Raw genomic sequence first — 22685 nt, 5'->3', positions numbered from 1 at the left:
CTAACCTTTGTTCTTTTTGGAAAACAAAACCTTAAACTGTTAAAAAAACAGCTTCTTATGCAAGATTGTAGAGCCAATCTTTGATTCTATTGGGAAATTTTCTCATTTGTTAATTTCAAAAGCTGTCTTATTGGGTAAATGAATTGACTCCTTTTAAATAGAGTAGCATCTGTAAAAACGCTGCTATATGTGATACTGTCTTGTGCTGCCTTATTGCTCTGTATATGAACTGTAATACGACGTTGTTCATCACTTAGAAAATAGCGATGAAAACAATTCAACAAGTCATTTCTGGAAATGTCGTTCAAACACGCTGCTTCATCAACAAAACGAGTATAGTAATATGAATGGGAACTTATTTCTGACCAAAACCAAGCGGCCTGTTGACTTAAACGTTTTGCAGGTTCCAATTTCTCAGATCTCAACGCCTGCAAGTAATCTGCAAGTTCATCTTCTGTTAACCCTTTCTTCAGAACATTCTCGTAAAAATTCTCAAGGAACAATTGAATCTTCTTCTCTACATAATGTGTAGAGTATGCGGAAGACTGAACAATAATTAGTAGACCAGCTATTTCGCTCATCATAATAGCCTAGAAAATGAATAGTTACATTATACTCTTTGATGACGAGGACATATTTTACCCTTGTCGCAACAACATAACCGAGTTGTTGAGTTGTGCGCAAATCATCGAAACAATGTTTTGACATGATTTGTTCCAAAAGTTCCAAAATCACATGAGAATAAAGTTCCTGTTGATCAACTTGGAAATATAATAAAACTGCACCATTTTCTTCATCTTGAAGACGAGCATTTTTGATAAAATGGATACCCATATCGGTCAAGCTATCTGACGACGAATGTCTATCTTTCTTATTCAACAAAGGAATCTGTACAATTCGCTTTACTGGCCAAGCTTGCTCTTTTAAACCTTGTCTAACTGGCAAAATGGAGGATATCCGATGACTCATCTCTAAAGCCTCTTCTTGTAAAATATTGCCATACATCAATGCTTCTAAATGGACTTGTTCAAACATTTTTGCATGAAAACTGTCGATATCATTTTCAGATGCTAAATCAACACTTTCCAAAAGATCATCCAAGTGCAATTGTGATTCAATGACCAAACACTTCCACTCCTGCAAGGCAAGGTGAAATGGCTCTCTTTTCAAAGAATTTTCCAGCTGTCTCTTTAATAAATCTTTTTTGATATGCCAGTGTTCACGTTTCCATCGAAAATGTACCATTTCTTCAAAAATTTGTAACACAAAGTTGGAAATTCGATCGTTATATCCTCCAACAAACAATATCAACCCTTCATTTGTAATGTCCAATTGATAATGAATTCCAGCAAGTTGTGCATAGTAACCATATTCATTTAAAATATCTTCTAAAAATAAACAATACAGTTTTGAGAATAATGCTTGGCGAGGAGAAAAGTGAAAATATGCAGAATGTATAAAAAAGTACAAGTGTACTTTAGGCCTTTGGAATCTATCATCCAACTGATGATGAATGGTCCAAATAGCATCCTTTCGAATCTGCTTTGGTCCATTTTCAACAAAGTCCTTCTTATCAGACTGGCTTTCTGATGGAATACCTGGTTGACACTTGAGAGAAAAGTCGCCAGGAATAAAAGGATTCGGTGATGGCAAATATAAATTGTCTTCTTCTTCGTTCTTCCTCACTGATGATAATTGAAACAATAGATCACCAGAAAGTGGAAATTTACCATAATATGTTCCATACCAAGGTTCTCTTTCATCCAACAAGCCTTCAAAAGTCTTTGAGGATAGCATAACACACATTTTGGAAGGAACCATATCTTCCAACAAAGAAAGTATCAAGTTGGCATCAAATGAATGAATCAAGTAAGGACCACTTAATATTTTGGACAAAGGATAGTATTGCATATTTAAAGCATTTTTAACCACTTCATTGAGAGGCTCGGATCTTTCCTATTACAATGTCAATGAAAATCAATGATGGTGTGGTCAAATAATATTACTTGAAAATGAAACCGAAGCTCTTCAAGCTTTTGAGATTCCTCAAAAATATGGCTTGGAAAATTGCTATTTCGAATACAATCCACATATTCATATGTATAATATAAAATGTCTTCTACATGAACTAAACCCATTTCGGTAAGTTCTATTGTCATTCCAAAGGTTGAAAAAGTTTGTAACATCAAATCTGGACCACAACTCAAGTTGTTTATCCAACCTTTCTCTTTTAACAAATAGTATAAACTGCCTTTACTTTCATGACCTAGTAAATGAGACAAATAATGTTCCTAAAAGCAATGAGTCTATACATTTTTCATCCAAAAACAATTCTTACTGGTTTCTTCTCATATTTCGAAAAAAGTTCTGGAAACGGCCAACTTATTTGCAAAGTTCGTCGATCTTGAACGGGAACTAATTTACAGACACTGCCCAATCCATCCTTTTTAAATACACTCAAGTCTTGATAGGAAGTATACGGGGCAAGAACCGAACGATTAGGTACGGAAGAAAATAAGGGCACGACCAACTGTTCCAAATTGTCCAAACTTTGTCTGCTCAGTACACACAAAGTCATGAGATTAGAAGAATAAAAAGTCGAGTGGAATTCTTTCAAGCACTTGACAACATCAACTTGTTCAGTTCGTGGTTTCTTGTAGAGAGTTTCATGATTTCCCGTGCCAAACTTGGCCAAGGGATGTCTCGGTTCTGCTGCAACGCATTTGAAGACTTGAAAAAAACGTCTAGAGTCATTCAATATATTTTTGTAGTGTTCCGAGTCAACTGCTCTAACTTCTCTTTCATAAACCTCTTCTTTTAAAAGAGGAGCAATAAAGAACTGTGCAAAACGATCCAGTGCTCCGGATAACCTTTGGTCAGTTACGTCAAAATGAAAACAAGTATTTTCTTCAGCTGTAAAAGCGTTACAAGTTCCACCATGCTGTGATAAGTAAAGATGATATTCACTTTCATCTGGATACTTCTCTGAACCAAGAAATAATAAGTGCTCCAGTAAGTGTGCTAAGCCTGGGATTTGTGGAGGATCTGAAAAGTAACCGACGGATACATTTAAAGCAGCCGCTGCCTTTTCACTTTCAGCATCGGATATCAACAAAACACGCAACTCGTTGTTTAGACACAATGCTCGATATTGACGAGTATCAAACTTTGGCTTTTCAATCCACATTTTCCAATTTTGAGAAATTATTGTGCGTATATTATTCTTATTGATAGTGATGGAACAGGACAACATACAAAAACAAAATAATAATAACGCCGATCGCCAAAACTCCAATATGTCAAGCCCTGAGATTACTCAACTTATTCGTCAACTTACAATCCAGTCTCCTGACAGAGAAGAGTTATCCACCGGTAGTATACATAAGTTTTGGAGTACTCAGCCAGTTCCTCAGTTGGAAGAACAGACCATTGCTTTAGATGAAGGCCCTATTGAACCTAACAAGGATCCTGAGGACATTCGTAAGCAACCCTATACATTATTGCCACAATTTGAGTGGACAGAGTGTGATATTGAGAATCAGGAGGAATTGGAAGAACTGTATCAACTTTTGAATGCAAATTATGTGGAAGATGAGGATGCCATGTTTCGTTTTGATTATAGTGGTTCTTTTCTTTATTGGGCTTTAAGAGCGCCTGGTTGGAGAAAAGATTGGCACGTTGGTGTACGAACAGTTTCTAGTAAACGCCTTGTGGCTTTTATTAGTGCCATTCCTTCGATGATATATATTAAGGGACAACAATTACAAGTGGTAGAAATCAACTTTCTTTGTATTCATAAAAAGTTGAGAAACAAACGACTAGCACCAGTTTTAATCAAAGAAATTACGAGAAGAGTCAATCGAAGCGGTATATTTCAAGCAGTTTATACAGCTGGTGTAGTTCTTCCTCGTCCAGTTGCTCGTTGTCGCTATTATCATCGTTCTTTGAATCCGAAAAAGTTGATACAAGTTGGATTCTCTCGTTTAGGACCTCGAATGACACTTAGTCGAACTATCAAATTGTATGCGCTTCCTGAAGACATTACCATTGTAGGATTGGAACCTTTAAGTTTGCAACATGTATCTTCTGCACGTGACTTGCTTGAACAATATTTGAAAAGATTCAAGTTTTCTATTTCATTTTCATTGGAAGAATTTTCTCATTGGTTCCTACCGAGGAAGAATGTCATCTATAGCTATATTTTAAAGAATGAAAATGGTATGGTGACCGATTTGATAAGTTTCTATGAGTTACCTTCGACTGTTATTAAACATGAGAAATATAAGAGTTTAAGAGCAGCTTATTCATTTTATAATGTTGCAACAAGTGTACCTTTAGAGTCTCTGATGCAGAATGCGTTGATATTAGCAAAACAAGAAGGCTTCGATGTATTCAACGCTTTAGATTTGATGGAAAATGAAACTTTTTTTAAACAACTAAAATTTCATCCTGGCGATGGTTTTCTACATTATTATTTATACAATTGGCGATGCTGGACTTTGTCTCCTTCAGAGTTGGGTTTAGTACTTTTATAGGAAACACTATGAAAAGAAATGATAAATGTTGGCTAACTTGTATTCAAGTCCTTTATTGGTTATCGTTATTATATCAGCTTCTTATGTCGGAAGTAATTCTTCATATGATACATTTCATATATACCTGCAGCTATCATTACTAAAACATTAAAGATACCCAACCAAGTTACTCTTGAATTGGTTATTTCATTGATATTTCTCATGGTCTGTTCTCGAGAACTTAAAATATCAAGTTCATTGGAAAACTGTCGTATTTCGTCTTCAATTCTCCTTAAAGCAACTTCCAAAGAGTTCAAATGCTCTTCCTTGGCTAACCTTGCATAATCTCTTTCTGTTGGCAACACATCCACCTTCAAAGAGACTCTTCTTCTTGTCACAACTTGAGGTTGATGGGCATTGGCTTCGATATTTTCTGGCAATGAACGAGCACTAAAGCAGAAATGATAAACAGCTGGAGGAAAATGTTCGTCAGCGGCATATTTCGCATCTTCAGGCTTCAAAATAGGATGTTTTGGAGTTTTGAAAGTAAAGCGTCCTGACTCAATACCCAATTTGGAAAAGTAGTCACGTCGGTCAGGACCTATGACCTGGACAAGTCATACAACTTGTTCAAGAAGAATAAAAAAGGCGAATATACTTACTGTAAGATCTACACTCATCGTTCCCTCGCTACCAGCAACCGCATACTCACCACTCACCTATACGTGGTCAACTAAAGAATAAGACCAAACCAAACTTTTCCTTACTTTGGTATTGGAAGTTAGCTGTTCTGTGAAGCATAGCTTTGCATTTTTATTTAAATAAAACTCAAAAGCGATGCTAGTCTGAATGTATAAAAGGAAAATAAAAACAAGAGAAAATAAAGTTAGCCAACGAGTTGACGACATTGAATAAGACGGAAGAATTTCTTATATTCAATGTAGGCAATGGAGTTTTTGTAAAAGGTCTTGATAGTATGACTCGAGAGATATTTTATTGTCGTTCCATTAACTTTACACACTTTAAAAGTCTTAGTTTTTCTAGATTGACGAAAAGTTCCCCTATCAACTATTTATTTCAAAACAATAAGGACAAGTTGAGAACAAAACTTGCTGAGATCCTTTGCAACTTTTTCTTGTGGTTAACAACTCCAGTTTTACTCAACCAACTGTAAACTTTTCATACTTTAAAATATTCAAAGTTTTTAAAACTTGGCAGTTTGTGACACAAATTCACAAGTATTCTAAACTATTTGGTTACAACATATGGACTAGATACTTTTTCAGAGGACTCATTCATTCCAACCTAGCCATGTTATCTTTTCTTGACCGCATACTTTATCTCTTCAAAGAAAGAAAATATTGGCAGATAAAAAAGAAATCCTTTATTTCAACTTCTTCTTCACACGAAGTTCGTTGGTATGACCGCACTTCTTCTTGCGGCAGTTGTGAGCTCTTGCCGGTAATCTCGCATAACATCTATTGTTTTACAAGTGAGCTGGTGACAAGTGAAAACTACAAACAGCTTACTTGCGACATATCATTTTATCACAGTTATACTTCCTCGCCAAAGCTGCCAAGGTTGGCTCTATAATACCTCCTCTTAACCTCAAAACCAAATGTAAAGTAGACTCTTTCTGGATATTATAATCAGAAAGCGTTCTTCCGTCTTCCAACTGCTTTCCGGCAAAAATAAGTCTCTGTTGATCTGGAGGAATACCTTCTTTATCTTGAATCTTGGATTTCACATTTTCGATTGTATCAGAAGGTTCAACTTCCAATGTTATGGTTTTTCCAGTCAACGTTTTCACAAATATTTGCATACTAAAGAGTGATCAGTGATACCTCAAACCAATTCCCAAAAAATAAGAAAATCAAAGCGTCCTTGAAGCGACGGAAAAGGCCCCTCATGTTTGTTTCCTACAAGCCTTGGCATTATTCAATATTTGTTGAATCCAATTTCGTCTCATGTCTTTCAATTCTTTAAGAGCCTCACGCTCTGCCTTTACCGCCTCCATAATACTTTCTTGTTCACTTTTACATATTTCTAATCTATTCTTTCTATTATTCGTATTATTATTATTGTTGTTGTTGTTGTTGTTATTCATTTCATCTCCTATTTCCTTCCATCGAGTCAATAACCGCTTACATCTATCCTCTCGTTCCAAACGTTGCATATATACAACCTAAGAAGACATAAATGAATTGTTGAATAAATACACTAGCTTACTGAGGATTCGACTGCTTCCTCTGGATCCATCACTTCTAATAGAAGATGCTCATCTACTGAAAATAAATGGGCATGTCGTTGATACAACTCTGCTTCTTCAGCTTCCAAAGCAATACTCAACTTTTCTGCATTCAATTGAGAATATGTTTCCAATCCATTACGAGCCAACCACTTCCAAAGGTCCCAAAGACTGGAATCAGAGAAACGAAATCGACCTTTGTATACCACTTCCGTACAGCGTTGACGAACAGAAGCAAAATGAATCATGATGCGTAAAAAAAACTCTTCGACAAATCGAATGCCAGAAGAATCATCATAGGATGAGCTAAAGGGAACTAATACTTGGGAGGAGTCTTCTTCTATCGTATCTGTTCTAAACAAACCTTTTGAACTTTCATGTTTGACACAAGGACGTCTTGCTCGTAAGTTTCTCACTATGCGAAGAATTTGGTCTTCTGTAAAAACAACCAAATTGGGATCTTCAACATGTTGAGTAATTTGTTCTGCAAAGTAATGCGCCAAATGAGATCGATACGAAACAGTTCCAATCTTGGAAAACAGATTTCCTAATATCTCTATACACCGAGTTCGGCTCTCGATACTACCATCATAATCTTGTAGAGTGATTTTGGCTCGCCATTCTACCAAAGGTATGGCATTCTTCAATACCCTTTGAATATAATCTGTTGCACTATATAAACGAATAAACTCATCGGCATCCTTCACACCTTCGGGAAGTAAAGCAATAAACAATTGAATGCCTCTTCTACTGGCAGCTTCTAATAAATGATCGGCAGTACGACATGCAGCCGTATGACCAGCAATATCATTATCAAAGTTCAAAACTACCTTTTTCGTTTTGGAAAGTTTTGCTGCAATTTCTATTTGACGCAAACTTAAAGCTGTTCCTAAAGAAGCTGTTGCATACCAAATGCCTGCTTGATGCATAGTAAGAACATCAAAATATCCTTCCACAATGACCACTTGTTCAGGTTTCTCTTCCTGTTGAAATATATATTCGGCACCAAACAAAACTTCACTCTTTTTAAACACACGAGTCTCAGAAGAATTGAGATATTTAGGTCCAAAAGTAGGTTTCTGACCCTCTTCATTGCCTTTATAAGGAAACACACGGCCACCAAAGGCAATGACTTGACCTTCATGGTCTCGTAAAGGAACCACGATGCGGTCTCGAAACGTATCAAATAAACCTGTTCCATATTTGCTAGCAACTCCTAAGCCTGACTCCAAAATGACATCGGAAGAAAATCCTTTGCTCAACAAATAACTAACCAGCTCACTTGAGCCAAGAGGTGCATAACCTATTTGGAACTGATGGATAAGCGACTCTGAAAAGCCCCTCTCTAATAAATACATTCGAGCTTCTAAAACTCTTTCTGTGTCTTTTCTCAGGTACTGATGATAGAAATCCGACGCACTCGATAAAGCGTCTTTAATCTTGCGAAGAGCAGAGTTTCTTTTCCGTTTAGGCACGGTACAAGTCTTTTTTGACTCCTTTCTTTGTGCAGCAACTTTCCTATCATTGTCCTGATGGATAGAATCATTTTTCACTGCATCGTTTTGAAGTTTCTTCACAGCATCTGTAAAAGTGAGATTCTCCAAGCGCATCACAAAGGATATGATGTCACCAGCGGCTCCGCAAGCAAAACAATGAAAAAGTTTTTTCTCGTTATTGATGGAAAAGGAAGGGTTTTCGTCGTTGTGAAAAGGGCAACTTCCAACAAAGTTATTTCCGCTAGGTTTCAGCTTCACAACAGAAGAAACCAACTTGAAAAAGTCCCATTTCTCTTTGACAGTTTGAATAGTTTCTTGGTCAACACAGAAGACTTCGAAACTCGCTTGTCTGGGTAAAAAAGGCGGCGGTCGTTGTTTGTGTATATTGTTGATTGAGTTCCACGTCGTAGAGCACTCGTAAACTTTGAAGAGTGCTTTCCTCAACGGATGACTATAAAAACTCTTATCTATTAATAAAAGTGGTCTCTTTTCCAATACTGTCTGTGTACCCACGTTTAGAAAGGTTAATAAATACATCAATCAGTCAATGATTTTCTTTTATTCCGATGAAATGCTTTTCTTCACTGGCCATGATATATAAAAGGCAATGATGGAAGATAAGGAACCACAAATGCCATTAAAGATAGTATCTTTGGAGTCATCTCGAAGAATATTCAATGCCACAATAATATCCAGAATGAGACGGATACATATACATATTGTCAAATATAGTCGCTGTTTCCATATCCTATCATGCTTCATCTGTGCTGAGAAATGCTGTTCTCCCATCATTTCATTCTGACTGTGTTCACTTGAAGAATAATGACGCTCCATAAATACAATTTTCAAAAGCTGTCTTGTATTTTCTAAAAGATTGAAAGCTGCACCACTCAAGTAAAATTCGGTAGCTTTTCGTCGAGGTCCTTTTTCCTTTCCAACAATCAACCCAGAGCGAAATAACCAGGCAATATTATCGTACAAAAAATAAAGCATAAATGAAAAGTCACTCAGCCTTATCAAAGAGAAGGAAATTGGGTCAACCATCTTGGGTTGACTACGAATTTTGTTCCACACTAGAAAAGATTTGCCAAGGCGTAAGACTTGTCTTGCAGAAGAAAGAACTTTTGCCAACTTTCGTACACCTAACTTAGTTTCTGCACTTCCATAAGGTAAACCACAATATAACTTACAAAGATACTGAATAGTTCTGTAGATTTTATCCCTCTTGTCTACATCTGCCAATAACACCGACCAAGTTTCCATCTCCAATCAATTCGAGTCAATTTTCGATTGGACATCAGAATGGAAGACAACTTATGGGGTTCTTTGCTATCAGACTTGTGGAATAGTCCACTTTCGGTAACTTTTCGAAATGACTATCTGGATGGAGTACTAAGAGATAAGAATGTTACAAAGCCACGGTAGGGTTAATATGAATAAAAGGAATAGTATTGATAAAATTATAGTTGTCCAGTTGGTTCCCTTGTAGAAATCGCTCAGAGGCCAGATGAAGAAGATAATACTGTTATAGCTCAGTTGGACGAAAACTTGCTAAAAAGGGCATTTCTACCTAGTAATTTTCAAGTGACGGAGCCTAAGTGGCTACAACAAGAACAACCTTTGAAGATTCCATCCCACTTGAAGAAAACTCATAAGAGAAAGAGCAAACGGAAGAGAGACAAAGAAGAGCCAAGACAAACTAGCGGGGAAATAGAAGAGCACAAGAAAAGAAAGTTAGAGCCAAGTGCAGACTTAAAAAATTCTTAGGGAGACTTTAGTATGGTTGTATTTATTGCTACTTATTTATAAAAGTTGTCAATTTGGGAGTCCATCGAATAGAAGAGGAGTCGCATTGTAGTCCCTTACTACCAAATTTGATATTATCGATTCGACGAAGATCGAGTACATGTTGTCCTTCATAGTATTGGATAAGTCCCAATACTTGTAAGGTAGAAATAATATCTTCCATTTTCATCATCGTCCTTTCACTTATTTCTTGAATGGAAATGGGCTGCTTTTCATTCTTTAATAGATCGACAAGAACTTGACTCCAGTAACTTCGGTAACTCAATAGGCCCAAATCACTTAAAGGCTTCTCTGGACTACCTACTTTTTGTTCTAGTTTAGAAAGTTCATAAGAAAATGAAATGAGAAATTTTCCATATCCTTTGCGTTGATAAGCCGGAAATGTTAGGATACAGGCAACGTTATAATTATCTTCGCTTTCCTTTTCCTTACTAAAATAACCTACGATATGACATCCATATTCATCCACTTCACACATCACGTAAAACCAAAATGGGTCCACATCATAGTACAGAGTTTTATGATCTAGAAAGAACTTTGACAAATAACTCAAGTTTCGACAATAAAATTTCTGTACAGCCCCATCTATTTCAAATACTGAAATGTTATCCTTTCTATAAATTTCATTGCCTGGAGGTGTTCGAATGCTGTGTCTTTGTTGATATCGCTTGAGTGCAGCTTCCGAGCGTAGAAAGTTGAGTGTGTACTCACAAACCCATAATGTAGAACAATGATGATATTCAGGAGGAAGAGGACTATAGTACCAAGTCTCCATAATATACTTTCCCAATACAATTCTATCAACATTTTTCACTTTAGTAATATTCTCTAGTTTTGCTGGTTCTATCTTTCTGTTCTCCGTATCGTCGGAACTTTTGCGTTTTTTATCCTTTTTCTTCTTGTTAGAAGTAGTTTTGTTCCAGCGAACTCTTCCTTCTTCTATAGCTTTCCAATCTATTCTACCACTATCCACCCACTCGTCTAAACGTCTATTAAAGCCGCTATAATGTACATAGTATAAAAATTCACTGGAAACGCTATCTTGCTTCCTTTCTAAAATTTCAGCCTCTTGCCAAGTCCCGTCTCGCCAACGACAAGGAAGTTTCAAACCAATGTCCAAAGGTCTCTCCTTCCACAAGCCTTTTTGAAGTGAAGCAGTATCTTCCAACAACATGGGAACATTTTCTTCAATAGACATATCTTTGGGACTTTCACTCATACTGTTTGACTGTGGACATAATTGTGAATCGTTCTTATTGCTAAAAAAGTTTAGGATATTGAAATTGGTAATGGGGAATATCTTTTCTAGACTATTTCAAAGATTGTTTGGAAATAAGGAAGTGAGAGTTTTAATGGTTGGACTTGATAATGCGGGAAAAACTACACTATTGTGTAAGAATACACTCGAAAATTGTTGATGTTTTGTTTTTACAACTAGTTACGCAATAGACCGAATAAAAGAGGGTAGTATGATCAAAACAGTGCCTAGTAAGTTTAGAGTTGTGTTTTGTTTGCGAAACAAGTTGAACAAACTCTCTTTTCACTCATAGCCATTGGATTTAATATGGAACAAATTGAAGTGAACAACTTGAAGATGCAAGTATGGGATCTAGGAGGGCAAACGTCTATTCGACCATATTGGTAATACTTTTCAAAATCGTCTAAAGGAATAAGCTAAAGTCAACTTACAAGGCGTTCCTATTATCAGAAACAAGAAGCGCTTATTTTTGTTGTAGATAGTAACGATAGAGAGCGATTTTCAACGGCCAAAACGGAACTGCTGTCCATTCTTCAAGTGAGTTGAGTTGATATTGTGGTGGATGGGTTGTCTCAAGTTTTTCAAGGAAGAAGAGTTGAAAAATACAGTAATTGCTGTATTCGCAAACAAGCAAGACCTGCCTGAAGCTGCCAGTGCTGCCGAAGTCAGCTTGGCACTAGGTTTAGATTCTATCAAGGATCGAACTTGGACTATTATTTCAACTTCTGCAGCTAAGGGAGATGGAATTGCAGAAGGATTTGAATGGTTTCTCAATGCACTTTTCTCTCATGTTATACTATACTTACACCTGTATCCTTAGGATAGCTTCACAACTGAAGCATTGAAGTAAATGAAGAATAATTTTTGAAACGCATTTAAAATCTTTTTTTGTAATCAAACCCGATATAAAGATGGAAAGGAGGATATCACAACGTTATGGCCCTTTTTTTGAACCTATCCATTCTTTAGAAAGAGAATATCAACGAACAAGACCAAATAATGCACCAAGGTCTCTTGTATTGAATACTGGAACGGTAGTAGACGCCGCAGGCAGTGGTTACGTTGAGTTGGGTAAGACAAAGGTTATCGTGGCTGTTCAGGGTCCAAGACCTCCGATACGAATAAGAGGAGGAGTGGAAAATACTATGAACGGGAGGATCACTTGCGAGGTTGTCAAATCTTCTTTTTGTTACTATTCTTATGAAAGCACAAGGATGGCAAATGTTGGTAGAGGAGTTTCCGAAGAAGAACGTTTATTATCAACAAGATTAGTTAGAGTTTTCGAGCCCATAGTAATCCTGGATAAGTATCCAAAATGTTCGATAGACCTATATGTTGTAATATTGGAGGATGATGGAAGTGCGTTTGCTGCAATGACTCTGGCAACATCACTTGCACTAGCAGACGCCTCCATAGAAATAATTTCAGTTGTTTCAAGTGTAACTGTTGCTATAAGTACGAAACAAGAATATCTAGTCGATCCTGATAGGACAGAAAGTGAATGTGCCGTTGGTCTCATAACTGTATCATTACCTTTACATGCAGCGCAACTTTGTGAAATACAGCATACGGGAAAGCTTTCCATACAAGTGTGGCTATCGGCAGTTCAGCTCGCAGTTGAAGTTGCACAAACCATTGGAAACTCCATGTGCCAGTTTCTATTACAAGAGATGGAGAAGAATGAGACACCTTCTTTGTGTAGTTGAGACTTTATGGTAAGTTATCGACGACAATATTTGACATGGAATGATGGATGCATTGGATGACTGGATTTGGACTATAAAGATCCCATAAAGCCTTCCTCTTTTAATACCTCCATTTCTGCTTCATGGGAAGGAAAATCATAACCGTACAAGTCCATCGTGAAGGAGGCATTTCCTTGAGTTATCGTTCGAATATCAGTAGAGTAACCTAACAGGCTTCTCAATGGAACACGAGCATCGATAACTTTGTTCAAGTGCTCTGAATTCTCATAGAATGAATTTTCTTCATTTGTAAGAGAAACTACAGAACCGCGTCTAATGTTACCAGTAAGATCTGCAATAACGGCTCCAACATATTGACTAGGCAAATGAATCACAACTCTCATAACGGGCTCCAATAAACGAGGTTTTGCTTGAAATAAAGTTTCTTGAATGGAATGTACGGCACAAGCACGTAAAGAGGTGAGAGCATTCATTTCTGAGGATGAATAAGGCTTCATTTCTAACAAAGTAACATGAACATCTACTACTTGCTTGGCAGATAATATTCCTCTAGTAAGGGAATTTTCAAAACCTTCCATCACTACTTCCAAAATCGACTGTTCTAAATGTGATGATGAGCCTGATTTCTTGGATTTCTTTTTCTGGTTATTATTCCGTTGTAGTATTTGTTCCATTTCATGTTCCTTCAAGGAGCCTTCAGATAACAATTGCTTTCTCAATTTGCTTCCAATAGAAAACATGTTGCCTTGACCTCTTTCTAACGGTTCCATACTAAGACATATCTCTGCATACAAATGTTGACCTCCAAAATGTTTGTTGTAAATACATTTATGCGTGACACTTTCTGTAATTGTTTCTCGAAATGCTACTTTTGGAGGACCAATGACTGCGGGAACTTTGAGGTCTCTTATTAGTCGGTGCTTGACAATTTCCAAATGAAGTTCACCAAGACCACCAAGCACAGTCTGACCAGTATTTTCATCCAATCTGAAAGCCAGAGAAGGATCCTCTCTCGTCAATATTTTCAATGCTTCTTGTAATGCTCTTTCATGTCTGGTCGACTCTGCTTCCACGGAAACATAGAAAACTGGTGACGGAACATGCATACCTTGTAATAGCAAGGCATCTTCATCATGAATATCGACTAGAGTATCTCCACTAGCAGTCTCTTTCAGTCCCACAGCAGCATATACTCCACCAGCAACAATTTCTGGAACTTGAATGGAAACATCATCTGCAGATATCAAAAGGTAACTACTTGGAGTTTCATTCTGCTGTTGATTTACGTTCTTCACAACTGTTTTTGCTCGTTTTCTACCTGAAAACACTCTTAGAAACACAAGTGGTCCTCGATGCAAGTCAAAAGTCACTTTGAACGCTAAAGCAAGGAAGGGACCATTTTGAGAACAAACTCTTTCTATCCTCTTTCCTTGTTGATTAATGCCAACTATGGAAGGTCTTTCCATAGGAGAAGGAAGATAGGATACGACTGCATCCAAAAGACATTGTACACCTCGATTTCTTAAAGAAGCTCCACATAAGACGGGTACCAATTTTCGTTGCAAAGTAACTCTGCGTATAGCCTTTTGGATAGCTTCCTCTGACAACGGGTTCTTATTAGGCTGTTCAAGATGTTGTAGATAGATGTCCATAAATATATCATCATGGTCAGCTAACGTTTCCAACAAATACTTTCTTTCTTTAGTTACTTGTTCATGTAGTTGCTTCAAGTCATTTGGATGTCGTTCAATGGTTTCGTTCCATTGGTTCCAAGGAATGGAAAGAAGTTCCTTTCCCAACTCATCTTGATAAGTAATTGCATGCATTCGTACAAGATCAACTAAACCTTGAAACTCGTTATTCAGAATAATTGGAGTCTGCAAGTGTATAGGAATTGCTTCAAGTTTCTTTAAGCTTTGAGAAGCTTTTCCAAAATGGGCACCTATGCGATCCATCTTGTTTACAAATACGATAACAGGTAAATGATAACGAACGGCTTGCTTCCAAACATTTTCTGTGTGAGCCTGGACACCAGCAACTGCATCTAATACAATAATGGCACCATCCAAAACCCGAAGAGAGCGTTCAACTTCCATAGTGAAATCCACATGACCAGGAGTGTCAATCAAATTCATAAAGTAACCTTTCCACTGAAAACTAATTGCCGCAGCATTGATAGTTATTCCTCTTTCTCGTTCTTCTTGTAAATAATCCATTACTGTATCTCCGTGGTCCACATCTATTGAGCACTGTCAGTTGCTCTTACAAACCAAAAGTCAAGGTAAACGTGCCTCCCACAGTGGATATTTTCCCAGAATAGAAGAGCATCCTTTCTGTTGTAGTTGTTTTGCCAGCATCTACGTGAGCAATTATTCCAATATTGCGTATTTTGTTGCCTTGTGAAAGTACTGTCAAGTCATCTTGAACTGTCCTGTTCTCCTGTTGTAAAGAAGAACTTTCAAAAAATGCTCCATTCCCTTTTAATGGATAGTTTCTACTGCAATAACTTCTTGTCTTTCCTATTGTTTTGCATAGCAAACTAACCAGACTCGTTCTATTATTCATCATGGTTATCATTTACCATTGTTGTTCTTTGTGGGGGTGTTGTTTGTATCGATCGACGTCGCCAAGTGTCATACACTTTGAAAGCTTGTTGAAGAAGGAAGAGTATGGGTCACACGAATATCTGGTATAGTCATCCTCGAAATTATGGAAAAGGATGTCGTCAATGTCGAGTCTGTTTTGCCAGATCTGGACTTATAAGAAAATACGGTTTGAACCTTTGTAGAAGATGTTTCCGTGAGCAAGCCAAATATATCGGGTTTGAAAAGGTCAGAACAGAAAATTTTATGTTGTTTTTGAACAGTTTCTAACTTCTCCATCTAGTTTCAGTAAAAAGTGGATGAACTGTGTAGTACGTTGTTTTCAAAAGGAAATATTGCAGCTGCTCCATATTTTTGTTGCCTTGAAAGATTCGAGAGAAATAAATAGCGCCTTTTTATGAAACATGAATATAGTTTACTATTTTCTATTCATATGAAACAAAACAAAATTCTTAAAACAGTTTTTATTGGATGTAGAAGTGCGCCTTTTCCATTTTTTTTTCTTTGATGAGCAGTTTGGAAGAAACCGATGCAGACTTTGTTCCAGAAAATATCTTGAAAATATTAGTAGCTACTGATATTCATTTGGGATATTGTGAAAGACATCCTATACGAGGTGATGACAGTTTTCATACGTTTGAAGAGATTCTTTCGTTAGCTAGACGTCACGAAGTAGATATGGTGTTACTGGGTGGAGATCTATTTCATGAAAATAAACCTTCCAGGTCTTGTCTTGTACGAACCATGAGAATATTGCGTGACTATTGTCTTGGTGAGAAACCAGTGGCGTTTGATTTTTTGTCTGTGGCAACCGAGGTTTTAGATTCACCTTATTCTGTAAACTTTATGGATCCTTATCATAGTGTCTCACTACCTATATTTACCATTCACGGAAATCATGATGACCCAGTAGGAGGTTCAGGAGAGCAGTTTTCTGCTTTGGATATTCTTCAACTGGCAAACTTGATCAATTATTTTGGCAAGGTAGCGTTGAATTGGAAAGCAAACGGTTCTTTAGATAAAAGAGATGATGTAGGTAAAAGATGCCCAGTCGATTCAACTACTTCCTCTTTTAATACAGAAAGGAGTTACCAAACTTGCTTTATATGGTTTGGGAAACATTAGAGATGAAAGACTTTATGCTACATGGCATGATGAAGGCAAAGTTACTTGGCTTAGGCCTCAAGTATCTGATCTTTCCAATTGGTTCAATATGTTTGTCTTTCACCAAAATCGAGGTCAAAAAGGAGGAAGTAATATAGTTTTCGAGGAATTGTTTCCTTCATTTCTCGACTTGGTTGTCTGGGGTCATGAACATGAATGTAAGATTGTACTGCAGGGTTCCAAACCTTATATTACACAACCAGGTTCAAGTGTATGTGAAATACAGATTGATTGTATGCATATATATTCTATAAGCTTACTAAAGAATGCTTTTTGGATAGATTGCCACATCCCTTATTGAAGGAGAAGCTGTTCCTAAACATGTAGCTATTCTGGAACTATTTCGAGAACAATTCAAATGGACTCCTATTCGACTAAGGACAGTTCGTCCATTTGTCATGAAGCATATTCGACTTGAGGAAGAAAAGAACCTTGAAAATGCTAACAAGGATCAACTTGAAGACTTTCTTGTCAAGTATGTGGATAAGTTGTTGACCAAGGCAGAAGCAGATTTTTATTTTGCTTTAAAAGATTGGAATGATGATATGACCATCGATCCTAGGCTAAAGCAACCTCTTGTTAGACTACGTGTAGAATATACTAGTCTTCATACAAGTATTAGTCCACAACGATTTGGACAACATTTTGTTGGAAAAGTTGCAAATAGTTCTGAAATTCTGAAATTTCAACGGAAAAGCATTAGGAAGAACAAAGATATGAGCCGAAGCGTTGCTTTGGAACGAATAGATCCCAAACTGGACTTGTCAGATGAATTGAGTGTGCTGGGACTTATACAGCAAAGTCTGGATCCCAGTTCCAGTCTTCATATACTACCAATAGTTGACCTCAACTCAGCACTAGAAAAGTTTGTTTTCAAGTCGGAGACTTTAGCCATTCCTGATTTTGTGGAGAGCTATTTAACCAATGTCAAGGTATTGAATGAAAACTCAAGAAATGGCAACATTTGTTTTTCTTAAATAATGGATAGAAGACTATTCTTGCAAAGAAGGATCCGTTGAAAGAGTTGAATGATGAGGATATCAAATCAATTTGTCGAGAACTTCTCGAGGATAGAAATGCTGAATGTGATAGAAAGGCAATGGATGAAAGCAATCTTAATCCTGAACAGCAGCGGTCTCCAATAATACATCCGGAAAAAGATGCTTCTAATTATTCCAGTTCCTCATTTGTTCGTATGTTTATAGACGACTCTGAAGAAGAAAAAGAAGATAATAATAATGGCAAAGTTGGTGCCAAAGAAACTGTTGTATCGAAACAAGCTTCCCATTCGAAAGCATCATTGAATAGCAAGAAAAGCAAAACAATTAATCAGAAGAAAAGGAAAAATGAAACTTTCGGAAGAACAGAGTCCCAAGAAGAAAGTAGCGCAACTTCGACTTTAACCAGGAACAAAAGATCTGTCACAAATACTAGAAAGTCCTCAAGAATAGCCACTTTATATCAAGGAATCGAACGAACTTCAAAATATGACTTTGATGAAGATGACTCTGATGAGTAACAACACGGTATTTTATATATATATATATTTATTTTTATATATATAGAAATCTTTGTTACGATCGATATTCAATTTCAATTTGCATATTGTCGATCCACCACTTAAGGGGAAGATCGAGTAAAGTTGATCTTTGGAAATATGGCGGCACAAGTAGAAAACGCAGCTACAGAGTTGCTAAACGAATTCAACGAAAGTAAACCACGAGTAGGTCCTTATATACTTGGGAAAACTTTGGGTACTGGTTCAACAGGTAAGTAAACTTGTCCAAGTTGTGGCTCCTTTTTATTTAGTACTATAGGGAAAGTAAAGTTGGCGTTTAATACGGAACAAAATGAGCTGGTTGCAGTAAAAATTGTAAGAAAGGATTTTTTAGACTCAAAGCCCAATCTTCGTAGAAAGGTACAGCGCGAAATTGCCGTTATGAAGTTGGTAGAACACCCACATGTTTTAAGGCTCATCGATGTATTTGAGACTACTAGCCATCTTTTCCTAGTCATAGAATATGCAGAAGGTGGAGAACTGTTTGATTATTTAGTGGAAAGAGGGAAACTAGAACCACAAGAAGCCTTGCGTTTTTTCCAACAAATCATCAGTGGTTTGGATTACTGTCACAGAAGGCTTATCTGGTGAGCTTTGAACGATTTCTCATAACAATGCAACTTGTACTGAACACTATGATTACTTTTAGTCATCGCGACTTGAAGCCTGAAAACCTCCTTTTGGACAAAAACAACGATATTAAAATTGCCGACTTCGGAATGGCGTCACTTATCCCTCCTGGTTCCCTTTTGGAAACCTCGTGTGGATCACCACATTATGCTTCACCAGAAATTGTTATGGGTGATATGTATAATGGATTCAAGTCCGATGTTTGGAGTTGTGGTGTTATTTTATACGCATTGCTTACTGGGAGACTACCATTTGATGATGATAATATCCAAAGATTATTGAACAAGGTACGAACAGGCCTCTATCATATGCCATCAGAGATTCCAGAGGAATGTCAGAATTTATTAAGAGCGATGTTGACGGTTGAACCTGAAAAAAGAATAACTGTGGAGGCTATTCAGAGACACCCGTGGTTTCTTGCACATGAACCTCCAAAGTATCCTGAGGTAGATTCTGAGGACTTGTTGAACTCTGCTACTGGTGAGTTGTATAGCCAGGCAATTATAGAGCCTGATCCTGTCATTCTTCAAAGTCTCGTTGCGTTGGGTTGGGGAGATGAGGAGTCACTACGTTTAGTACTTGCATCTTCGGAACCGAGCCTGGAACGAGTCTTTTATCGGCAGTTGGAAATTGTGTCTTCAAGAAAGGAAGCAACAACATCAACCGAAGCTCCAGAAGAGAATCAAGATGCTGCTAGTGAAGAAACAAAGGTCCCTTATGTTGTTTCTGGGGAAAGGCAAAATGTTCGAGTTGCACCAAGAATACAGTCCAGTCAAGAAAAACATCCCGAATCTGATAGAGAGTCTTCAGCAGATGGCTTGCACAGACCCATGTCTGGAAGACTGAGAAGAAAATATAACGTTGGTGAAGAACATACACAGCAAGAAGATGAGAGAGACAAGGAAGCTTCAGAAGGTCCACAACAAAGTTGGTTTCTCAACCTTCGTAGTTATTTTCGTTTGGATAGTTCGAGAGCAAGAAAACATCGCGCTTCTTAAGTATATAAACATAATTAAATATATATATATATATATATATATGAGAATTTTTCTAGTGAAAGGCCAACGCAAATAACTATAAACCGTGTTATCATTTCTTTAGATTGCTTCTGTTTGCTTTTTCATTTTGTACATTAAAAAGTTTAAAGCTTTTCCTTGTTCGAATAATTACTCTCATTTATTGTAGTTATTATCTTTCATCATAGATGCTTGTTCAAGTTTAGTGCTCATGGAAAATAACTTGTCAAGAACAATGGTATGTTCATTCAATGATTGGTAGATATTTTCAAGTTCTTCCTTTTTAAAGTAGCAGAGCTTCTCTGAAGGTTCCTTTACGAGACTTTGAGAAGCATTTTCAACCGACTTTTTCAAGTTTTCCACATAATGTTGATAGTGAGATAATTCCTTCCATCTAAAAAAGAGTGATATTCTTCATTTTAGAAATTCATGTGCTTTTCAAAATATTACTTACTGTCCAGAAAGTCTTTCCTTCCATGCTAGTTCAGCTTTGGACAATCTTCCTCTTCCTTCTATTAATGCCTCTCGTATAGTTTGTGCCCTTTCCAACAAGCTTTTGGAAATTCGTTTAGAAAGTGTCAATTTATTCTCCAAGTTCGCAAGCTGCATTTGACTCTCCTTTAACAATGCTTGCACATTTTCCAACTTTCTCTCTACTTTTTCTAGACCTTTTGGTATCTTCTCCAAAGCATCCGAAAGAATAAGAGATAATTTTTCAAAGTTGCTGATGTATTCTTCTCTATACTTTGTGACTGCATCTTGTAAAAATCGAAGTCCAGTCTCCAACTCTACGCTATCCAACTTTTTATCCATTGCATAACGTGGAGGCTTTGCAATGACTTGGAACAATTCTTCAAAACGCTTTTCTAAGGGTCGTTGTGAATAAATTGTATTCTCATCTTCCTGTTTCAACATTTCATCCAATTCTGAAGCCATAGAATTCCATTGATCCAAAGGTCTCGACTTGAGAGGAAAATGCACTAGAGGAATCCATATCATATGATCATTTCCAAAATGGACAATGACACCAAGACATTCTGTTTCTATAAAAAATGTCAAGCCTCTTACAAAATTGTACAACTCTGTCGATGAATCGTTCTCCATCGTATTTGGAGTGGTGGCTAGTAAATGTATTTTACTTGTTGCCAGTTCCAAACCAGAAATCCATTCTTCAGAAGTAAGATGCAGCCACGGAATTCTTAATAGAAACAACTGAGATTCGGTTCCAATGAAATACATGGATCCATGTTGTTTCAAATCATTAGAAAACCACTTGTTATGATACCAAACTGATTCACCGAAATCCTGAAACACAAATGGGCAATAGGATTCCTTCTTGGCACTAGAGAAAAGCTCAATGTTTTCGAACAACACAAACCGTAGAGAATTTTCCGACAATTGTATATCTCCATCCTTTTCTTTTGAAATATTATGGGAGATGGTGAACAATGGCTCCAATTGTTCTAATTGTATATAAATGCGAACATAACCAGAACTGGAAGTATGAATAAGAATAGGAAAAGGACCTTTTGACTCCAACATACACAAACAATAATCTTCTCCTTTATAAAATGAGCTCTTGTTATCTTTTTGGATAACAATAGGACCTTGAATACTAGGCTCCCATCGACTGATAGTCCTTCCAAGAGAAAGGCTTAATGAAGAGTTTCTATGATCTCTTTGAGTTTTAATATTATCATTCATCTCACAGGCCATCCAGCATTCCTCTAAAAACAAATGTTGCAGCCTTGTACTTTCCATCCAAATAGTGTTGTCACTTGTTCCGAGACCTTTGGAGTCAAAACTATGTTTCGTCCAAGAATCAATCGACTTGTTTTCTCTAGTAGAGAACGTCAGTTTCTGTGATGTTGGACCTTTTCCTTCGAAACTGAAATTATATCGAGCTTCAACATGTTGACGCAACGAGTTCAGAAGTTGCAAAGGTATGTAACAACCAAAAGGATACACTGGACATAAATAATAGATTTCTCCCTTTGAACTCGTTACATAAGCAGTAAAAAACTCCCAGCCTGGTCCAATTCCAAAGCAAAAAGAAACTACGTTGGAGCTGTCTGGCAGTTTGATAGAAAGGCGTTGTTCTTCTTCCTCAACATCACTCAACACATTCCAAAACCAAAGCGTATTGTCTGAAGTTAGTAAACATAAGTGACTGGTACTAGAAGGATGCCAACAGACGTCCTTCACGATAAGATCTGAACGTAAGTCAAAAACTCCACCGCAAGACTGGCTTCTTCCTATTTCTACAACATCAATGACAACTTTTGGATGGAAAAGCTTCCACCTTAAGCTGGAAATATCAATGGAAAAACACGCAACACCACGTTCACCTACAAGTGCACCCAGGTTGCCGTTTGGGTGAAGACGTATAGCAGTTGCTTCAAAACTCAAAGATTTACTCCATTGCACTTCAACAGCTCTAGGAAACGAGTCTTGTTTGTGGCCAAGCAAATAGCAAACGTTCTATAGTAAGAGCTATAAACTTTAGAAGAATAGCTTTCAAGTTCACTTACTTGAGAGAGTAATACAAGATAATAGTCCCTATTTAAACTCACTAAACAGCTTCCAAACAACTTGACAGGTTTATTTATAACATTCTTATCTTCCTTTACTAGCCTTTCCACTAACTGAATCCATTCTGAAGCTTTCATGAATGACAATCCTTCAT

The 22685-nt window shown here is 37.1% G+C and overlaps 14 protein-coding genes across 15 annotated transcripts; 5 read left to right on the top strand and 9 right to left on the bottom strand.

The window, feature by feature from the left end:
- Window positions 1–22: 22 nt before the first annotated feature.
- On the bottom strand, window positions 23–3283 carry Gasu_10170 (insulysin). Its single transcript, XM_005708416.1, has 4 exons — window positions 2339–3283; window positions 2007–2291; window positions 643–1956; window positions 23–590 (listed from the first exon to the last, which is right to left on the bottom strand). Exons 1-4 carry the CDS (start codon window positions 3251–3253, stop codon window positions 87–89), a joined length of 3018 nt encoding a protein of 1005 aa, XP_005708473.1. The 5' UTR covers window positions 3254–3283; the 3' UTR covers window positions 23–86.
- A 10-nt stretch (window positions 3284–3293) lies between these two features.
- Gasu_10160 (glycylpeptide N-tetradecanoyltransferase/ myristoyltransferase) lies at window positions 3294–4569 on the top strand. The gene has a single exon (XM_005708415.1). The coding sequence runs from the start codon at window positions 3297–3299 to the stop codon at window positions 4533–4535; it is 1239 nt and encodes a 412-aa protein (XP_005708472.1). The 5' UTR covers window positions 3294–3296; the 3' UTR covers window positions 4536–4569.
- Window positions 4570–4571: 2 nt separating this feature from the next.
- Window positions 4572–5563, bottom strand: Gasu_10150 (emp24/gp25L/p24 family protein). Its single transcript, XM_005708414.1, has 3 exons — window positions 5282–5563; window positions 5177–5233; window positions 4572–5122 (listed from the first exon to the last, which is right to left on the bottom strand). The coding sequence occupies exons 1-3, from the start codon at window positions 5420–5422 to the stop codon at window positions 4604–4606; spliced, it is 717 nt and encodes a 238-aa protein (XP_005708471.1). The 5' UTR covers window positions 5423–5563; the 3' UTR covers window positions 4572–4603.
- Window positions 5564–5835: 272 nt separating this feature from the next.
- On the bottom strand, window positions 5836–6403 carry Gasu_10140 (ubiquitin). The gene is made up of 2 exons (XM_005708413.1): window positions 6044–6403; window positions 5836–5992 (listed from the first exon to the last, which is right to left on the bottom strand). Exons 1-2 carry the CDS (start codon window positions 6334–6336, stop codon window positions 5899–5901), a joined length of 387 nt encoding a protein of 128 aa, XP_005708470.1. The 5' UTR covers window positions 6337–6403; the 3' UTR covers window positions 5836–5898.
- A 118-nt stretch (window positions 6404–6521) lies between these two features.
- Window positions 6522–8523, bottom strand: Gasu_10130 (DNA primase). The gene has a single exon (XM_005708412.1). The coding sequence runs from the start codon at window positions 8370–8372 to the stop codon at window positions 6735–6737; it is 1638 nt and encodes a 545-aa protein (XP_005708469.1). The 5' UTR covers window positions 8373–8523; the 3' UTR covers window positions 6522–6734.
- A 189-nt stretch (window positions 8524–8712) lies between these two features.
- Gasu_10120 (peroxisomal biogenesis factor 11) lies at window positions 8713–9693 on the bottom strand. Its single transcript, XM_005708411.1, has one exon. It carries the CDS (start codon window positions 9519–9521, stop codon window positions 8817–8819), a length of 705 nt encoding a protein of 234 aa, XP_005708468.1. The 5' UTR covers window positions 9522–9693; the 3' UTR covers window positions 8713–8816.
- A 139-nt stretch (window positions 9694–9832) lies between these two features.
- On the bottom strand, window positions 9833–11293 carry Gasu_10110 (histone acetyltransferase HTATIP). The gene has a single exon (XM_005708410.1). It carries the CDS (start codon window positions 11281–11283, stop codon window positions 10054–10056), a length of 1230 nt encoding a protein of 409 aa, XP_005708467.1. The 5' UTR covers window positions 11284–11293; the 3' UTR covers window positions 9833–10053.
- Window positions 11294–11303: 10 nt separating this feature from the next.
- Window positions 11304–12188, top strand: Gasu_10100 (ADP-ribosylation factor). Of its 2 annotated transcripts, XM_005708409.1 has the most exons (6): window positions 11304–11456; window positions 11514–11552; window positions 11615–11705; window positions 11757–11859; window positions 11909–12087; window positions 12143–12188. In XM_005708409.1, exons 1-6 carry the CDS (start codon window positions 11354–11356, stop codon window positions 12165–12167), a joined length of 540 nt encoding a protein of 179 aa, XP_005708466.1. In that variant the 5' UTR covers window positions 11304–11353; the 3' UTR covers window positions 12168–12188. The 2 variants fall into 2 exon arrangements, with proteins under 2 accessions (XP_005708466.1, XP_005708465.1); XM_005708408.1 differs by having other exon boundaries at window positions 11909–12188.
- A 5-nt stretch (window positions 12189–12193) lies between these two features.
- Gasu_10080 (uncharacterized protein) lies at window positions 12194–13068 on the top strand. The gene has a single exon (XM_005708406.1). It carries the CDS (start codon window positions 12234–12236, stop codon window positions 13026–13028), a length of 795 nt encoding a protein of 264 aa, XP_005708463.1. The 5' UTR covers window positions 12194–12233; the 3' UTR covers window positions 13029–13068.
- Gasu_10090 (uncharacterized protein) lies at window positions 12313–12923 on the bottom strand. The gene is made up of 2 exons (XM_005708407.1): window positions 12856–12923; window positions 12313–12804 (listed from the first exon to the last, which is right to left on the bottom strand). The coding sequence occupies exons 1-2, from the start codon at window positions 12905–12907 to the stop codon at window positions 12521–12523; spliced, it is 336 nt and encodes a 111-aa protein (XP_005708464.1). The 5' UTR covers window positions 12908–12923; the 3' UTR covers window positions 12313–12520.
- Window positions 13069–13072: 4 nt separating the features above from the next.
- Gasu_10070 (elongation factor EF-G) lies at window positions 13073–15333 on the bottom strand. The gene has a single exon (XM_005708405.1). It carries the CDS (start codon window positions 15242–15244, stop codon window positions 13100–13102), a length of 2145 nt encoding a protein of 714 aa, XP_005708462.1. The 5' UTR covers window positions 15245–15333; the 3' UTR covers window positions 13073–13099.
- A 790-nt stretch (window positions 15334–16123) lies between these two features.
- On the top strand, window positions 16124–18338 carry Gasu_10060 (double-strand break repair protein MRE11). Its single transcript, XM_005708404.1, has 4 exons — window positions 16124–16615; window positions 16668–17006; window positions 17077–17727; window positions 17784–18338. The coding sequence occupies exons 1-4, from the start codon at window positions 16139–16141 to the stop codon at window positions 18312–18314; spliced, it is 1998 nt and encodes a 665-aa protein (XP_005708461.1). The 5' UTR covers window positions 16124–16138; the 3' UTR covers window positions 18315–18338.
- A 35-nt stretch (window positions 18339–18373) lies between these two features.
- Gasu_10050 (serine/threonine protein kinase) lies at window positions 18374–20079 on the top strand. Its single transcript, XM_005708403.1, has 3 exons — window positions 18374–18564; window positions 18613–18940; window positions 19003–20079. Exons 1-3 carry the CDS (start codon window positions 18453–18455, stop codon window positions 19979–19981), a joined length of 1419 nt encoding a protein of 472 aa, XP_005708460.1. The 5' UTR covers window positions 18374–18452; the 3' UTR covers window positions 19982–20079.
- A 33-nt stretch (window positions 20080–20112) lies between these two features.
- Gasu_10040 (uncharacterized protein) lies at window positions 20113–22683 on the bottom strand. The gene is made up of 3 exons (XM_005708402.1): window positions 22531–22683; window positions 20454–22480; window positions 20113–20393 (listed from the first exon to the last, which is right to left on the bottom strand). Exons 1-3 carry the CDS (start codon window positions 22666–22668, stop codon window positions 20156–20158), a joined length of 2403 nt encoding a protein of 800 aa, XP_005708459.1. The 5' UTR covers window positions 22669–22683; the 3' UTR covers window positions 20113–20155.
- Between the last annotated feature and the right edge of the window lie 2 nt (window positions 22684–22685).

This window comes from Galdieria sulphuraria (assembly GCF_000341285.1).
Source record: "Galdieria sulphuraria unplaced genomic scaffold scaf_5, whole genome shotgun sequence".
NCBI lineage: Eukaryota > Rhodophyta > Bangiophyceae > Galdieriales > Galdieriaceae > Galdieria > Galdieria sulphuraria.
Note: the sequence above shows the minus strand (reverse complement) of the source record. Positions and strands in the feature narration are given on the sequence as shown.

Coding starts and splice junctions, on each gene's coding strand:
- Gasu_10150 (XM_005708414.1), bottom strand. CDS start 5,422: ATGTCGTCAACTCGTTGGCTAACTTTATTTTCTCTTGTTTTTATTTTC. Junction 5,234..5,281: donor AGCTAACTTCCAATACCAAA/GTAAGGAAAAGT, acceptor GACCACGTATAG/GTGAGTGGTGAGTATGCGGT. Junction 5,123..5,176: donor CGATGAGTGTAGATCTTACA/GTAAGTATATTC, acceptor TGACTTGTCCAG/GTCATAGGTCCTGACCGACG.
- Gasu_10040 (XM_005708402.1), bottom strand. CDS start 22,668: ATGAAAGCTTCAGAATGGATTCAGTTAGTGGAAAGGCTAGTAAAGGAA. Junction 22,481..22,530: donor ATCTTGTATTACTCTCTCAA/GTAAGTGAACTT, acceptor CTCTTACTATAG/AACGTTTGCTATTTGCTTGG. Junction 20,394..20,453: donor AAGGAAAGACTTTCTGGACA/GTAAGTAATATT, acceptor ACTCTTTTTTAG/ATGGAAGGAATTATCTCACT.
- Gasu_10120 (XM_005708411.1), bottom strand. CDS start 9,521: ATGGAAACTTGGTCGGTGTTATTGGCAGATGTAGACAAGAGGGATAAA.
- Gasu_10170 (XM_005708416.1), bottom strand. CDS start 3,253: ATGTTGTCCTGTTCCATCACTATCAATAAGAATAATATACGCACAATA. Junction 1,957..2,006: donor AGCTTCGGTTTCATTTTCAA/GTAATATTATTT, acceptor ACATTGTAATAG/GAAAGATCCGAGCCTCTCAA. Junction 591..642: donor GTTATGTTGTTGCGACAAGG/GTAAAATATGTC, acceptor TTCATTTTCTAG/GCTATTATGATGAGCGAAAT.
- Gasu_10130 (XM_005708412.1), bottom strand. CDS start 8,372: ATGCGCTTGGAGAATCTCACTTTTACAGATGCTGTGAAGAAACTTCAA.
- Gasu_10090 (XM_005708407.1), bottom strand. CDS start 12,907: ATGGAAAGCTTTCCCGTATGCTGTATTTCACAAAGTTGCGCTGCATGT. Junction 12,805..12,855: donor AAGTTGCGCTGCATGTAAAG/GTAATGATACAG, acceptor CTGTCCTATCAG/GATCGACTAGATATTCTTGT.
- Gasu_10110 (XM_005708410.1), bottom strand. CDS start 11,283: ATGAGTGAAAGTCCCAAAGATATGTCTATTGAAGAAAATGTTCCCATG.
- Gasu_10070 (XM_005708405.1), bottom strand. CDS start 15,244: ATGGATTATTTACAAGAAGAACGAGAAAGAGGAATAACTATCAATGCT.
- Gasu_10080 (XM_005708406.1), top strand. CDS start 12,234: ATGGAAAGGAGGATATCACAACGTTATGGCCCTTTTTTTGAACCTATC.
- Gasu_10160 (XM_005708415.1), top strand. CDS start 3,297: ATGTCAAGCCCTGAGATTACTCAACTTATTCGTCAACTTACAATCCAG.
- Gasu_10140 (XM_005708413.1), bottom strand. CDS start 6,336: ATGCAAATATTTGTGAAAACGTTGACTGGAAAAACCATAACATTGGAA. Junction 5,993..6,043: donor GATAAAATGATATGTCGCAA/GTAAGCTGTTTG, acceptor GTAAAACAATAG/ATGTTATGCGAGATTACCGG.
- Gasu_10050 (XM_005708403.1), top strand. CDS start 18,453: ATGGCGGCACAAGTAGAAAACGCAGCTACAGAGTTGCTAAACGAATTC. Junction 18,565..18,612: donor TTTGGGTACTGGTTCAACAG/GTAAGTAAACTT, acceptor TTAGTACTATAG/GGAAAGTAAAGTTGGCGTTT. Junction 18,941..19,002: donor TGTCACAGAAGGCTTATCTG/GTGAGCTTTGAA, acceptor GATTACTTTTAG/TCATCGCGACTTGAAGCCTG.
- Gasu_10060 (XM_005708404.1), top strand. CDS start 16,139: ATGAGCAGTTTGGAAGAAACCGATGCAGACTTTGTTCCAGAAAATATC. Junction 16,616..16,667: donor TGATCAATTATTTTGGCAAG/GTAGCGTTGAAT, acceptor GAGATGATGTAG/GTAAAAGATGCCCAGTCGAT. Junction 17,007..17,076: donor TTACACAACCAGGTTCAAGT/GTATGTGAAATA, acceptor CTTTTTGGATAG/ATTGCCACATCCCTTATTGA.
- Gasu_10100 (XM_005708408.1), top strand. CDS start 11,354: ATGGGGAATATCTTTTCTAGACTATTTCAAAGATTGTTTGGAAATAAG. Junction 11,457..11,513: donor GGGAAAAACTACACTATTGT/GTAAGAATACAC, acceptor GTTACGCAATAG/ACCGAATAAAAGAGGGTAGT. Junction 11,860..11,908: donor AACTGCTGTCCATTCTTCAA/GTGAGTTGAGTT, acceptor AAGTTTTTCAAG/GAAGAAGAGTTGAAAAATAC.